Here is a 14,016-nt window from a genome sequence, read left to right on the forward strand (position 1 = left end):
TTTTTATAAGTTTCACTATTTAGTATAATTAGTTTATAAAGATCTACCTTGATAAATGATAATTCCTAAGTAATTTATATAAGGTTTTTAGAAATATATTATTGTTGTTGTTTTTGTTTTTGTTGTTGTTGTTGTTGTTATTCTAGAGAGTCTATATAGCCCTGGCTGGCCTGGATTTTGCTGTGTGAACCAGGCTACAGAGATCTACTTGTCTCTGCTTTCTGAGTGCTGGAAGAATGGTATGCACCACCATCCCTGGCTTCTATTTTTGTTATTTTTATTTTTTAGGTTAATATACAAAGTAGTAGATTTCATTAGGGCTTTTTATTTAGTTTTTTTTAAAATGGGGTTTCATGTAGCCCATACTGACTTTAAACTTGCTATTTTATATAGCTCTTCGAGTGCTGAGATTATAGTGTGAACCACATCTAATTCATACAGTGCTGAGCATCAAACCCAGGCCTCATGCATGCTGGGCAAACATTCTACTAACTGAACTACCTTCCTCATTAGAACATTTTCATGCATGTATTTCATTATCTTTTGTTCTAATTGTTGGGAGTTAGCACATTTTTGTAGTTAATATTTCATTGGAAATCTGCTATAAGCATTAGCACAGTTAAAAAAAATGAGGTATTTATTCTTTTAAAAAGCCCACCTAGTCTTTCTAGATTATGGAAAGCAGTGCTTAATAGGTTGGGTGGCCATTATTTGCCTGCAGTCAGTCTGCTTGTGCCAGAAGAATGATCAGTGTCTTCAACACTCAGTTGAATATGGTATGTGAGTAGGTGCACATGCAATAAGTTTATATGAGTAATATTTAGTTCTAGAGCTGGTTTTAGTTTTTAACTCTTTATTTTCAGCCTCTGAGTGGTTGTGGATACATAGAGTCAATGTCTGATTGCTGTCTGATACCTTCATAGTGTTCTCACTGCATTTAACCATACACTTTGAAGTCGTGAGTGAGTATTCACAATGCTCCAATTAAAACCTCCACACAGCACCGCTCGTGCATTTGGTATAGGGATAGCACTGAGCTAGAGCGTAGGGATGAGTAGAGTATGCATGTACTAAAAATAATGCTTACTCCAGATTTTCTGTTTTTGTCTCTGTGTCTGGTAGTGTATAAAAGTTCTTGTATTTCCACATTTCTACTGATATTTAGATATTTTAACATTGTTTCTTTACTACTGTCTTTGAGCAACTCATTATATTCATGCTAATTTTATTTTGATTTTGTTTATAAAATGCCAGTTAAGGTCTTTCCCCAAGACTCCTTTATTTTTTTGTTGTTGAAGTCACTATTTTTTTTCTTGTTTTACAAAGTATTCCAGACCACTGATTTTTGTGTGTGCACACACAAACAGGTATCTACGCCCATAAGTACACATGAGTAGGTCAGAAGAGGACACCGTGTGTCCCTCTGTCCCTCTCCACCTTCTTTCCTTGAGATAGTCTCTCTCACTGAACCTGCACTCTCTGGTTTTTAGGTTAGACTGGTGGTAGTCAAGCTATGGCACTTCTCCTGTGTCTGCTCCTCCACTCTCCACCACTGTTGGGATTACAGGTTCATATGGTTATGCCTAGCTCTCTTTCTTTTTTGATGTGAATGCTAGGACATTTAAATTCAGGCGATCATGCTTTTGCAGCAAGCAGTCTTATCCACTGAACTATTTGTCCAGCCCAACTTTAAAGTTTTTATTCCACGATGGGGGGGCTACTATTTATTTTTGACCTTGCATATACGATTTAACTTCTGTATTTCCCCCACCCTTACCCCCTTTCTTTTTTCTTTCTCTGACATGGAGTCTAGAGAATCTAGGCTGTTCTTGAATTCCTGGGCTCAAGTGATCTTTGCATGAATGTTTGCCTGCAGGGATATATGTGTGCTATTTGTGTGCTTAGTGCCTATGAGGGTTGAGGGAGGGCGTTGAATCCCTGGAACTGGAGTTACTTTTAGTTGTGAGCCTTTTATGTGGTTGCTAGGAAGTGGTGTTGGGTTCTTTTAGAGAGCAACAAGTATTGAGCCATTTCCCTAACCCCCACCCTGTTTTTTTTTTTTTTCCCCAAGACAGGGTTTCTCTGTATAGACCAGGTTGGCCTTGAACTTACAGAGATCTGCCTTTGATTAAAAATGGTGTGTCCATTTTGAGTAGAGCTTGGGAGTTGGTTGCAGCAGGGGGCTTTGTGGCTGGGAAGAGATTAGCTATGAAAATCAAATCCCTGTTGGGCTTGGTGGGGGCATGGCCTAGGGTACAAGATAATATTGGGAAAGGTCAGTATTCACCGAAAATGTGTATACCCTAGATGACCCCACAGCCCAGTTTTGACTTAGCACAGACTGAGATTTACCTCCTGTAGCTCTGCTTAACAGCAGTTACTGGAAAGGCTGGCTAGCACCATCTTGACTGTCCATGAGCACTGTGCAGGGGAATGACTGCCATAGAGATCCTGGGAGCAGGATCCTGGCCAGGGCCAGGGCTAGGGCCAGCCATTTGCTGGAGCACACAGCTTCATCCAGCTCACAGCGACCAGGCTGTCTTCATCAGCTTCTACATCCAAGAAGGTGCACCCCACAGCTTCATGAGCCTAGATGTCTGCTCTGTCTCTTGCCCTTTGCTGTGAGACAGGGTCTTGCTAGGTAGCCTTGGTTGTTCTGGAATTTTGTGTAGAAGAGGTTGGCCTTGAACTGAAGGTGATCCTGCTGCCTCTGCATCCCTGTTGCCGGGATTACTTGGATGTGCTACATGTCTCTCAGGTGAAATCACTGGGTTAGAATTGTTTTTATATTAGTTAAAGTAAGTGTGTGCGTGTGCGTGTGCGTGTGCGTGTGTGTGTGCGCGCGCGCGCCAAAGGACAACTTTGTACTCCATTCTCTCCTTTTATCTTTACTTGGGTTCTGGGGATCAAATTCATGCTGCCAGGCTTTTGAAGCAAGCAGCTTTTTTTTTCTGCTGAGACATCTTGCTTGATCTGTGTTTTAATTTTTACAGATTTTTCTACAAAGACTAAATAAAACTATCCTCACTCTACAGTAGTCTCAGCACTTAAGTTTTTATATACCTAGGTGTTAGGTTTTAACTTTCTTGAAAGGTTAGGGACTGCAACATCACTATTTAGTATATCAAACAGGAATAGGTATCTAATATATGGTGTGGAATGAGTAAATTAGTGGAGACAAGAGCTGCCGAGGTCTGCACTTAGGACCATATGTCCTTACGCTTTTAGCAGTCTTTACAGTTTTGGATACATAGTGGTAGTGCTCCATGTGGGGCTGAAGCTAACTTCCAAGTCTGTGGTAGTTTCTCTACTCAGTCACAGCTCACAGTGTGTAGTGTCTGTTCCCACTGCTCAGTACTATTTAAGATCAAGCTTAGAACTTACAATTACTATCATCCAGAGAATTCTGTCTGGAAGAGGCGCATCTAAGTTATTGCAGACTGTTTTTGTTTCTCTGTTACTACTAGCCACTTGTCACTTGTGTGTCTTTTTTTGCACTCGCACATGATTTTATAATGATTGCTTAGAAACAGTGTAAGTAAGCACTGCTTTTGGGGTGTTTGAGGAACATTCAGGGCATTTTCTATGCCTGTAGTTTCAGGACTTTGTAGACAACGGCTGGCTTCAAGTAAATAAAGAGCAGTCCCAGCTTTGTTTTCTGCAGTCATGGTGACTGTTACCGCTGTACTTTTTTTTTTTTTTTTTTTTTAACAAATAAAAGGGGAAAAAGGATCAGCTGCATTTTGAGCTTTCTAATGGGTCCTCGAATATGCTTAGTGGTCCCCTACTCCCTTAAAAGATGGAATAAAAGGTGGTCTTACCAAGGAAATGGTACCCACAGTCTATATGATCTAACTGTGAGAACTTTTGTCTCTTTTAATAATTATATCTGGCTTTTGATTTTCTGAGAATTTTGAATATATATATATATATATATATATAATCAGTGTTGTGACTCTATCAACCCAATGAATTGTATTGGTTTCAAGTAAGTCATTTTTACTCCTTCTCTTAATATCTTCTCTACATAGTAGGTTTTCAATAAATGTTTGCTAATTGAATTTATTTTTTTAGTCTAAGATTTTTTCCTACTCATGGATTGTAATTACTCCGACAGATTGCTAAATGGTTGTGGGTAGATTGCATAATCTCTCTGAAATATCTTTGTCATGAAACCAGTAACACCTACCCTCAAAGGGTTAGGTTATAATTAGCTAGTAAAGTGCTTTGAAGATGAAAAAGCTAAGGTTGAGCATTATGATCAGCCTATTAAAGGTAAATTGTTAGTATCAGGTTTGTAGATAAAAGCTTTCCCAAACCTTGAAGATAATTAAGTAGTGTTAAAATAATTATTTTGTACCTATTTAGATCTGGTTATTTGTATTACTTAAATCCTTAGATTCTTTTGTAAGGAGGAACCTTTTTATAGTACTGTTTGTGCTGAGGTTCGGTCTTTGTTATATCCATGTCGAAACCCTCTCATGGTAAAAGAAGTGAATGTGCAGGACTAGTGCATCGGTTGGGATGCTGTGCCTCAGATGATACTTGAATTGTGTTATTTACCTGAGCCCTCAAACTTGCCTACTGAGAATCAGTTGAAGGCTTGTTAGATCACTCCACCTCCAGAGATTCTAGTCCAGCAGGTTATAGCTGTCTACGATGAGTAATATAGGTTCTGATGCAAGTGGTATTTGAACAGCAGTTTGAGAGAAGCTTTTGTTTTGTTTTGTTTTGTTTTGTTTCTCTGTGTAGTCCAGAACTTAACCTGTAGATCAGACTGACCTCCAGCTCAGAGATCTGCCTGCCTCTACCTCCTGAGTGCCGGGATTAAAGGCATATATTACCATGTCCAGCAAAACTTTTTTTTTTTTTTGGTAAAGGATCTTTTCTTTGTTTTCTTTTTTCTATTTATTTATTTTACTGTCATACAATGCATCCCTACTCTTGCCTCTCTGCTTCCAGGGTGCCTAGCCTAAAATTTATTAATTGTGGAACTAGATTGATATTTAGAAAATTATATGGACAGATTACTTAAAAATTACTAGACTTCAAATAATTTACTTTTTTTGGTTATGTTTAATTCCTTGTACATAGTACGTGTCTTCAGAATTTTCTTTGGAGTACTTTATTACTTGCAGATAAAGAACTTGGTCAAATAAGCTTGTGAAATAATGATGTATATATGTTGCAGATATTAGGAAGATACAGTGATTTAGGTTAGAGCTTTTTCAGGAAGATTTAATGCAAAAAAGAGTCTTAAATGGTGAGTGATAGGATTTGTTTAGAAGGAATAATGCTGCAGGGTATAGATTCCCAGCACTCAGGAGACAGGCAGGCAGATAGAGCTCTGTGAGTTTGAGGTCAGCCTGGTCTTCAGAACAGGGAGAGCTATAGCAAAAAAACAAAACAAAACAAAACAAAAAAAAAACAACCTGTATCAAAGAAAAAAAAAAAAAAAAAAAAACGTTGCCAACTTATGGACCTGAATCGGGGTACAGTAGCTCGTGGGTATTAGTTTCTGTATTACAGTGTACCTGAGCTTAGAAGATATGGCATTTCTCCTCAGCAATCACTTTAGAATAGGTCCTATAGAATGGTCTCCTCCGTCTCACAGAGGTGGACCACTAAGCAAGCACTTGGCAATTGTATACATCCCAAGTATATTGTGCACTTGAGTCACTAGTCTTTTTGTTAAAATGATTTCTGATTCAAAAAGTCTGAGAATGGAGCCCTCCCCATTCTCCCCCACTTCTGATACAAGGTCGCATGTAGCCCTGACGTCTTGGCACTCCCTATGTGTACTAGACTGGCCTTTAAGTTCATAGAAACAGAGCCATCTGCCTCTGCCTATGGAGTGCTGAGATCAAGTGTCTGCACCACCAGGCTCAGTAGTTAATGTTTAAAATTGTTTTTCATTTTACATGTATGGGTGTTTTGCCTGCATGTATGTCTGCATTACATGAGTCCAGGTGCCTGTGGAGGCTAGAAGATAGTGTTGGATCTCCTGGAACTGGAGACACAGATGGTAATGAGTCACCATGTAGTGTTGGGAATTGAACCCAGATCTGCTGGAAGGTCATCCTGTGCTCTTTTTTTTTTTTTTTAAATTTTTTTTATTAGATATATTTCTTTACTTACATTTCAAATGTTATTCCCCTTCCTGGTTTCCTGTCCATAAGCCCCCATTCCCTCCCCTGTCCCTCCCCCATAAGGGTATTCTCCCTATACATCCCCATTACTGCCCTCCCCCGCCCCCATATTCCCCTGCACTAGGGGTCCAACCTTGGCAGGACCAAGGGCTTCCCCTTCCACTGGTGCCCCAACAAGGCTATTCTCTGCTACATATGCAGTTGGAGCCCTGGGTCTGTCCATGTATAGTCTTTCGGTAGTGGTTTAGTCCCTGGAAGCTCTGGTTGGTTGGCACTGTTGTTTTTATGGGGTTGCAAGCTCCTTTAGCTTTTTCAATCCTTCCTCTAATTCCGCACAAGGGGTCCTGTTCTCAGTTCGGTGGTTTGCTGCTGGCATTGACCTCTGTATTGGATGTGTCTCTCAGGAGAGATCTATATCCGGTCCCTTTCAGCAAGCATTTTTTAGCTTCATCAATCTTATCTAGTTTTAGTGGCCTTATATATATGGGCCACATGTGGGGCAGGCTCTGAATGGCCATTCCTTGAGTTGCTGCTCTAAACTTTGCTTCCATATCCCTTCCTATGGATATTTTTCCCCTTTTAAGAAGGAGTGGGAGCATCTGCATTTTGGTCATCCTTCTTCTTGAGCTTCCTGTGGTCTGTGGATTGCATCTTGGGTAATTCGGGCTTTTTGGCTAATATCCACTTATCAATGAGTGCATACCAAGTCATCCTGTGCTCTTAACCATGGAGCCATCTCTCTCTGCAGCCTCAGAGTCTATGTTTTTAAGAGCTCCCACACTGATGATGCCTGTGCTGTTGGTCTTCATACTACATTGTTAGTGAGAGTATCTTGGAGGAATCATTGACAAGTGGCTTTTATGGCTGTTCCTCTTTAGAGACCATAAGTATAATAGAATGGATTTTCTGAGATAGAATATAGGAAATTATTTTAAAATAAAAAGCAACATTTTAGGTCTCTCCGTCCCTCCTTTCCCCTTCCTCCCTCCCTCCCTCCCTCCCTTCCTTTCTTTTTTCTTCTTTCTTTCTTGTCCTTTTTCCTCTTCCCTTTCCTTTCCGTTTTTTGTGTTTGTTTTTGTTGTTTGTTTTGGAGATAACATTTCACCATAACTGGTTTCCTGCAACTGACTCCTTTGGGTCTCAAACTCAGAGATGAGTTTACCTTCTCCTGTCTCCCCAGTGGTTGGTCAGAGATACTCACTATCATTACCAGCTCCTAGGTGGTTTTCTTTTTCTTTGGTAATTCATTAACCAGGTGATCTTGGACTAGCTAGTTAACTTAACTCAGAACTTTATATTTACTCTGTTAAAGGACAGTGTTAGAGAAAGCAAGGTTCACTGTACAGTTTAAAAAACATTTTTTTTTTTTGAGACAGGATCTCCCTTTGTATCCCTGACTAGCCTTGAATTTGTGATTTTTCTTGCTGTAGCCCAAGTGCTGGGATTTCAGGCATGTATTATCATGTCAGATTCCAATGTTTGAGTTTGTAATTGCTTTACATTTTGTGCAGTCAGTACTAGTACTTGTGGCCTTAAAAATAGTTCACATTCTGCAACAGATGGAGATAACTACAGAAAACCACATCCAGTTGATGCACAGAGTTGGAGAACCCAGTTCAGAAAGATAGGTGTATACTTAAGGCTCAGGGAACATTGTGGGATGGGTGGTGGATACATTGTAAGAGGATCAGGCTGTTTGCTGTAACACTGTATCTTCTAGTAATGTTAGAAGGTACACCCATAAAGTCTCACCAGCATGACTGCCTAAACATGAACTGAGCCCTACACAGAGAACTATACACAGCCGAGGAAAGATGGCACTGGGAGAGGTGCTCTGCCCTAGGGAAAAGCACATTGGTTGTCCAGTGCCAAATGGCCCGCTCTGTAAACATAACGTACAAGTAAAACAAGAACTGAGTAGGTCATATTTAAGAACAGATGTATGTATATGCATTGAATAACAGTTAATGAAAGAAGAGGCCAAAATTTGAAGAAAAGTGTGTGTGTGGTGTGTGTGTGTGTGTGTGTGTGTGTGTGTGTGTGTGTGTGTGTGTGTGTGTGTAAGGGAGAGAGGCAAGGGAAAGAAATGTTGAAAAATAAAGTAAAAAAATTTTTTAAAGAAATAGAAAAAAAATGTTCATGGCATCCAGGGAGGGTGGGGCACACACCTTGAATCCCAGCAATTAGATGGCAAAGGCAGGCAGATTTCTGAGTTTGAAACCATCTTGCTCTCTCTAGTTCTAGGGGACATCTTTCTGTTAAATCGACGTCTTTTGAATATACATGACACATAAAGAATTATTTATTTTATGTATGTGAATATACTGTAGCTATCTTTAGCTAGGGCAGCAGACCTCATTACAGATGGTTATGAGCCACCATGTGGTTGCTGGGAATTGAACCTGGGTCCTCTGGAAGAGCAGTCAGTGCTCTTAACCACTGAGCCATCTCTCTAGTCCCACATGGACACATTTAATTGTATATTTTCTAGTAACCTTTTTCTTTTTTCTTTTTTGGTGTCACTTCATGGATATTAAGCACTGTCACTGAGCTACAGTTTCAGCTACTAATAACTAGGATTTCACTGGTATAATCAGATGGCTTGCTCTGGGAAAATATAAAAATATGTATTTATTCAGAGCCTGCTCCACCTGGGGATCCAGCCCATATACATACAGCCACCAAACTCAAATAATATTGCTGATGCCAAGAAGTACATGGTGACAGGGGTATGATATAGCTGTCTCCTGAGAGACTCAGCCATAGTGTGACAAATACAGAGGTGGATGCTTGCAGCCAACCACTGAACTGAGAATGGGGCCCCCATTGCAGGAGTCAGAAAAAGGATTGAAGGAGCTGAAGGGACTTGCAATTCTATAACAACAATACCAACCAACAAGGTCCCTCAGACCTCCCAGAGACTAAACCACCATCCAAAGAGTACACCTGCACAGACCCATGGCTCCAGCTGCATTTGTAGCAGAGGACGGCCTTGGTGGGCACCAAAGTGAGGAGAAGCACTTGGTCCTGCCAATGTTGGAATGCCTCCCCCTACCCTCTCAGTGTAGGGGAATGTTAGAGTGTGGAGGCGGAAAGGGGTGGGCAGTTGAGTGGGGGAAAGGGGATAACACTTGAAATGTAAATAAAAATTACCAATAAAAAAGAATTATAAAAAATACGTATTTATGAATTGGATAATTTTAATGCATTTTCTTAAGTGTATAGTATATAAAAGGAAGGAATTAAACTATCTAAAGGATTTTTTTTTCTTGAGACAAGATCTTTCCGTGTTTCCTAGGATGCCCTTGACCCAAGTAGATCCCTGTGCCCAGATTTAGGTTTTCTCAAATGTTTTTATGCTAGGCACATTGCTGCTGGTTATATATGCCTTGGAAATACTTTCCTAGAATGGCATATGATGCCTTTTCTTTTTTCTGTGGTGCTGCAGATCCTACCTAAGACCATTTTGTTGTTGAGATCAGATCTCATGTAGCAAAGGAGGATGTAGCCTTGAACTCCTGATCTACCTGGCTCCACCTTCCAAATGCTGGGATTACAGGTGTGGATGGCCACGTCCAGCCGCTGTTGCTCTCCTGCTCTTTTTCTAGGTTGGGGTTTTAGGCATGAGCCATATGCCTGGTTAAGTAAATGTATTGATAATAGTGGGAGCCAAGTTTCTATCTGAGAAGGCTTTATAAATATAAAAAGGAAAAGAATGGGCGGAATTGCTGTGTGGAATAAATATGGCAGTATTGGGATAAGTCCATGTCTCTTGTTATTTACCTATGGCTTACAAATAGGTATGTCCATGTCTGTGCTTAGTTTTCTGAGAGGACTTACTGGAGTGAGACTCGGAACAGCAAGTGCGCCAAGTACTAGTTCTTGGTTCTTTTACCAAAAGGAACCAAGGATCCTTGCAGAAACAATTATTTCTAGAGCCAGAAAGTGAAAGTACAAAGTGAGTCCTGAAAAGTCTTCTCTAAAAAAAGTATTCAAAATGATAGGATATGTGAAAAGATACAGGAATCATTTTTAATCACTTTTTACTTTTAGCCAAATCTTACAAAATTTAAGCAACAAGAGTACAGTGTTATGATTTGAAGTATAGAGAACCCATGAGTCTGTACTTGAGAGAAATGAGTAAATTAGTGGGGAAGGAGGACATTTCCCCTTAAAGCAGAATGTCAACTAAACCTGCAGAAAGAGTGATGCAGGTAAGTAAGGGTCACTGTCACAGTCAAGGTCTGGGTGGAGGTTTGCTTCAAAGTAGAATATTGGTAAGTTATCAAAATATTATGTAGTGAAACAGATGGGAAAAACCTGACAGGTATCAGCTTGACCTATTTATGGTCAGGTGGTGGGAGAAGGGTGACTTAGTGTACACAACTTTATTTCTATACATTCTCTGTAAAGTGTACGGCCTAAATCAGATTATGAGGAAAATCACCTAGTCACAGACTGGAGGGTTAGATTAGCAAATGAAAACTGTTCCGTCTCTGCTCTTGTCTCTCTCCCTCCATCCCCATGCTCCCTTCCCTTTTATTTCTTGTTTGTTTTTAGAGTCTTATGGTGTAGCTCTAGAACTTAACCATAGTTCTGGCAGCTTCCACATTTAAGTTAATCCTTTTGCTTCAGCCTCTGAGGTAGCATTACAGGTGTGAGTGATCATTCTAGGCTGAAAACTATTCTTACAGTCAAGGTTATTAAAGAGAACTAAAGACTGAGGCTTTGCTGCAAAGTGAAGGGGAGAGATCTGACCGTGAAGTCAGTGATATCGATAGTTCATGGATAGGAGGATCTTGGACTTGAGATGTTGTGGAGAAACTTGGCAAAATTTGAATGGTTTGGCTGTGTTAGGATTTCCTAAATTGGAAGGTTCCGAGGTAGAAAAGTCCTTGCTTTGGGACTCCTTTTAATGGAGTATTTAGTTAAGTATGAGGCAGCATGTCACGGAGAGATACATGTATGCACCTCAAGCAGTCATAGACTTTTTCTTTTTAATTTTTGAGACAGTGCTTATAGGCTACTTCAAATTCCTTATATATAAACTAAAAACACTATTATTCAAGCATATTAATCTTGGTAGGAATAATACATTCCTTTTTATTGCTGTCTTTCAGAAAGCTGAAGTTGATGGAAGTTTAAGTGATAGCCACGTGTCTCCTCCAGCCAAGCGCACTTTGAAACAGCCGGATTCTGTTTGCAAAGACAAATCAAAGTCACGAAGTACTGGTCAGCGAGAGGAATGGAACATACCATCTGGTCAGGCCAGGTGAGGACGCACTGCTTTTGTTTTTTCATGAATACATTGATTATTTGCTATGATTTAGGGCCAGTAATGATGTTAATTTTCTTTTTAAATGAAAGTGTCTTACAAATACTCATGTATATTCATAATTGATATTAGACTTATTTTAAACTTTCTGTTAATTTTATTTTTCCAAATATGCTGTAATATGTGTTTGTTTTAAAAGACATGTATAGTATGTACCAGAAACTATTGTTACTAAAAGAATAGGGATTTCGATGGGTCTTGAATGTACATGCATAGTTATAATTCTCAGTTTCATCTTATGTCTACTTTTTTTTTTTTTTTTCTTTTCTTTTTTTCAGAGCTTGGGACCGAACCCAGGGCCTTGCGCTTGCTAGGCAAGCGCCCTACCACTGAGCTAAATCCCCAACCCCTTAGGTCTACTTTTTAAAGGGTTTATTTAATTTGTATGAGCATACATATATGTATAAAAGTGCATTATAGCAGGGCATGGGAGGTTGCAGGAGTCTATTCTCTTCTTTCATCATGCAGATCTTGGGGATCAAACTTAGGTTGTCAGACTTGATGGCAAGAGCTTTTATCCACAAAGGCATCTCAGTAGCCTTTGCCTGTCTGCTTGCCTGTCTGTAGATTGTGTGTGTGTGTGTCGGTCTGTCTGTCTATCTGTATGTCTGTCTGTCTGTCTATCTATCTATCTATCTATCTATCTATCTATCTATCTATCTATCTATCTATCTATCTCACAGAGTCTCATAGCCTGGGCTAGCCTAGAACTTGTTATGTAGCAAGTTGAACTCTGGATCTTTGCACCGTCAAGTGTTGGGGTGCAAGAGAGAGCTACTGTGCCCAGCTCTTCATGAAGAGAAAGATGCTAATGATTATTATAGTCAGGTACTTGAATTACTTGAAAGTTTTGTTTTCCTTCTTGTGAGGCAGTGGTAGTTGGTCTGGGGGTGGGGCTATGGGTTAGGCAATGCTGAGAATTGAACACATCCCCAGGCCTCTTTTCTTTTTTTTTTGGTTCTTTTTTTCGGAGCTGGGGATTGAACCCAGGGCCTTGCACTTCCTAGCCAGGCCTCTTTTCTTAAAAGCAACATTGTAAGCAACAAAATAAGAGCTAAGTAGACCCTGTCTCCTTTAAAGCAAAACAGAACAATGTTCTGGTTTTTTTCTCCCAGTGATATTATATTATTGTTCAGAAGGGCTTTACATTCTTTCTGTCTGTGTATGTATCTATTTATCTGTCATCCATCTATCTATCTATCTATCTGTCTGTCTGTCTATCGAATGATTTTTAGCATTGCCTCTTACTGTTTTTACTAATTTAATGATGTAAAATTTTAGTCATTTATAGCTACATCCATCCAAAATTTATTTGGTACCAAGACCCATGAATAAACTGATAATTTGCAAGTAATCTGAGTTAATGTTTTGTTGGGGCCAGTGCCAAAGTGTCCTTAAGAGGTAATAAAAGTGATTATTTTGTGGCTGTAGGTAGATACTGAGAATGATTCTGAAGAATTCCTGAAAACCATTGTGTAGCAGCACTATGTTGGAGTACATGTATTAAATAATATGTGAGAGTACATGTATTAAATCAATATGTGAGAGTACATGTATTAAATCAATATGTGAGAGTACATGTATTAAATCAATATGTGAGAGTACATGTATTAAATCAATATGTGAGAGTACATGTATTAAATCAATATGTGAGAGTACATGTATTAAATCAATATGTGGGTGTACATGTATTAAATCAATATGTGGGAGTACATGTATTAAATCAATATGTGGGAGTACATGTATTAAATCAATATGTGAGAGTACATGTATTAACTCAGGTGCTTTAATTACACTCATATGCCTGGAGTATCATGCATATGGTGTACAGAGGTGCTAAAGGTGAAATTTTACTTTTGAGAGTATATTAAGGTAGATTTTTTATTTGTTTTCCAGAGAGGAGAGGTCTTTGTGTTTTTTTTTTTTTTTTTTGTTTGTTCTTTTTTTTTGGAGCTGGGGACCCCAACCCAGGACCTTATGCGCCTTCCTAGGCAAGCGCCACCACTGAGCTAAATCCCCAACCCCGAGGTCTTTGTGTTTTAAAACAGATCAGATAGTTTGAAAATTATCAAGTGTTTTGATATTTAAGTATTTTTCTTCTCTTACAGTTCGAATAAATTTGTCATAGCTTGGAATTTATTTTCTCAATGAAGCCTATAGTTGTCTGTTGCCATGGCTCCTTATGATCTTGGTTACATTTATGCTGCTTAACCTTAATCTTTTAATAGGATTGGAATTGATACAGTTGGCAACGAAATTAGTTCAGCTTATATTCAGTGTTTTATTAAAGTTTCTCTTGAAATAATGAAATGACTTTGAACTTGTAAATTTTAATTGATAGGTTATCAAAGTAAAATATTTTATGAAAAATAATAAAGTAACATTTTAAAGATGGATAATTCATTTCTTACCTTTCTAAACAAATATTGATATGTTTGTGTATTAAATATATTTGTATTCTAGGTTAACTTCTCAGCCTGGTGCTACATTACCAAACGGACATAGTAGCTTGTGTGAGTATCCTGCTGAGAA

At 39.0% G+C, this 14,016-nt stretch overlaps 1 protein-coding gene across 1 annotated transcript in view; it reads left to right on the top strand.

Annotated features, from left to right (window-relative positions):
• Window positions 1–14,016, top strand: part of Atad2b (ATPase family AAA domain containing 2B) — a 133,309-nt gene that overhangs the window by 8,298 nt on the left and 110,995 nt on the right. Inside the window, exons 2-3 of the mRNA XM_032909186.1 lie at window positions 11,270–11,421; window positions 13,948–13,997. Coding sequence (XP_032765077.1) covers window positions 11,270–11,421; window positions 13,948–13,997 — 202 coding nt within the window. The remainder of the gene's footprint in view (window positions 1–11,269; window positions 11,422–13,947; window positions 13,998–14,016) is intronic.

Source organism: Rattus rattus, chromosome 7 (assembly GCF_011064425.1).
Source record: "Rattus rattus isolate New Zealand chromosome 7, Rrattus_CSIRO_v1, whole genome shotgun sequence".
NCBI classification, from domain to species: Eukaryota; Metazoa; Chordata; class Mammalia; order Rodentia; family Muridae; genus Rattus; species Rattus rattus.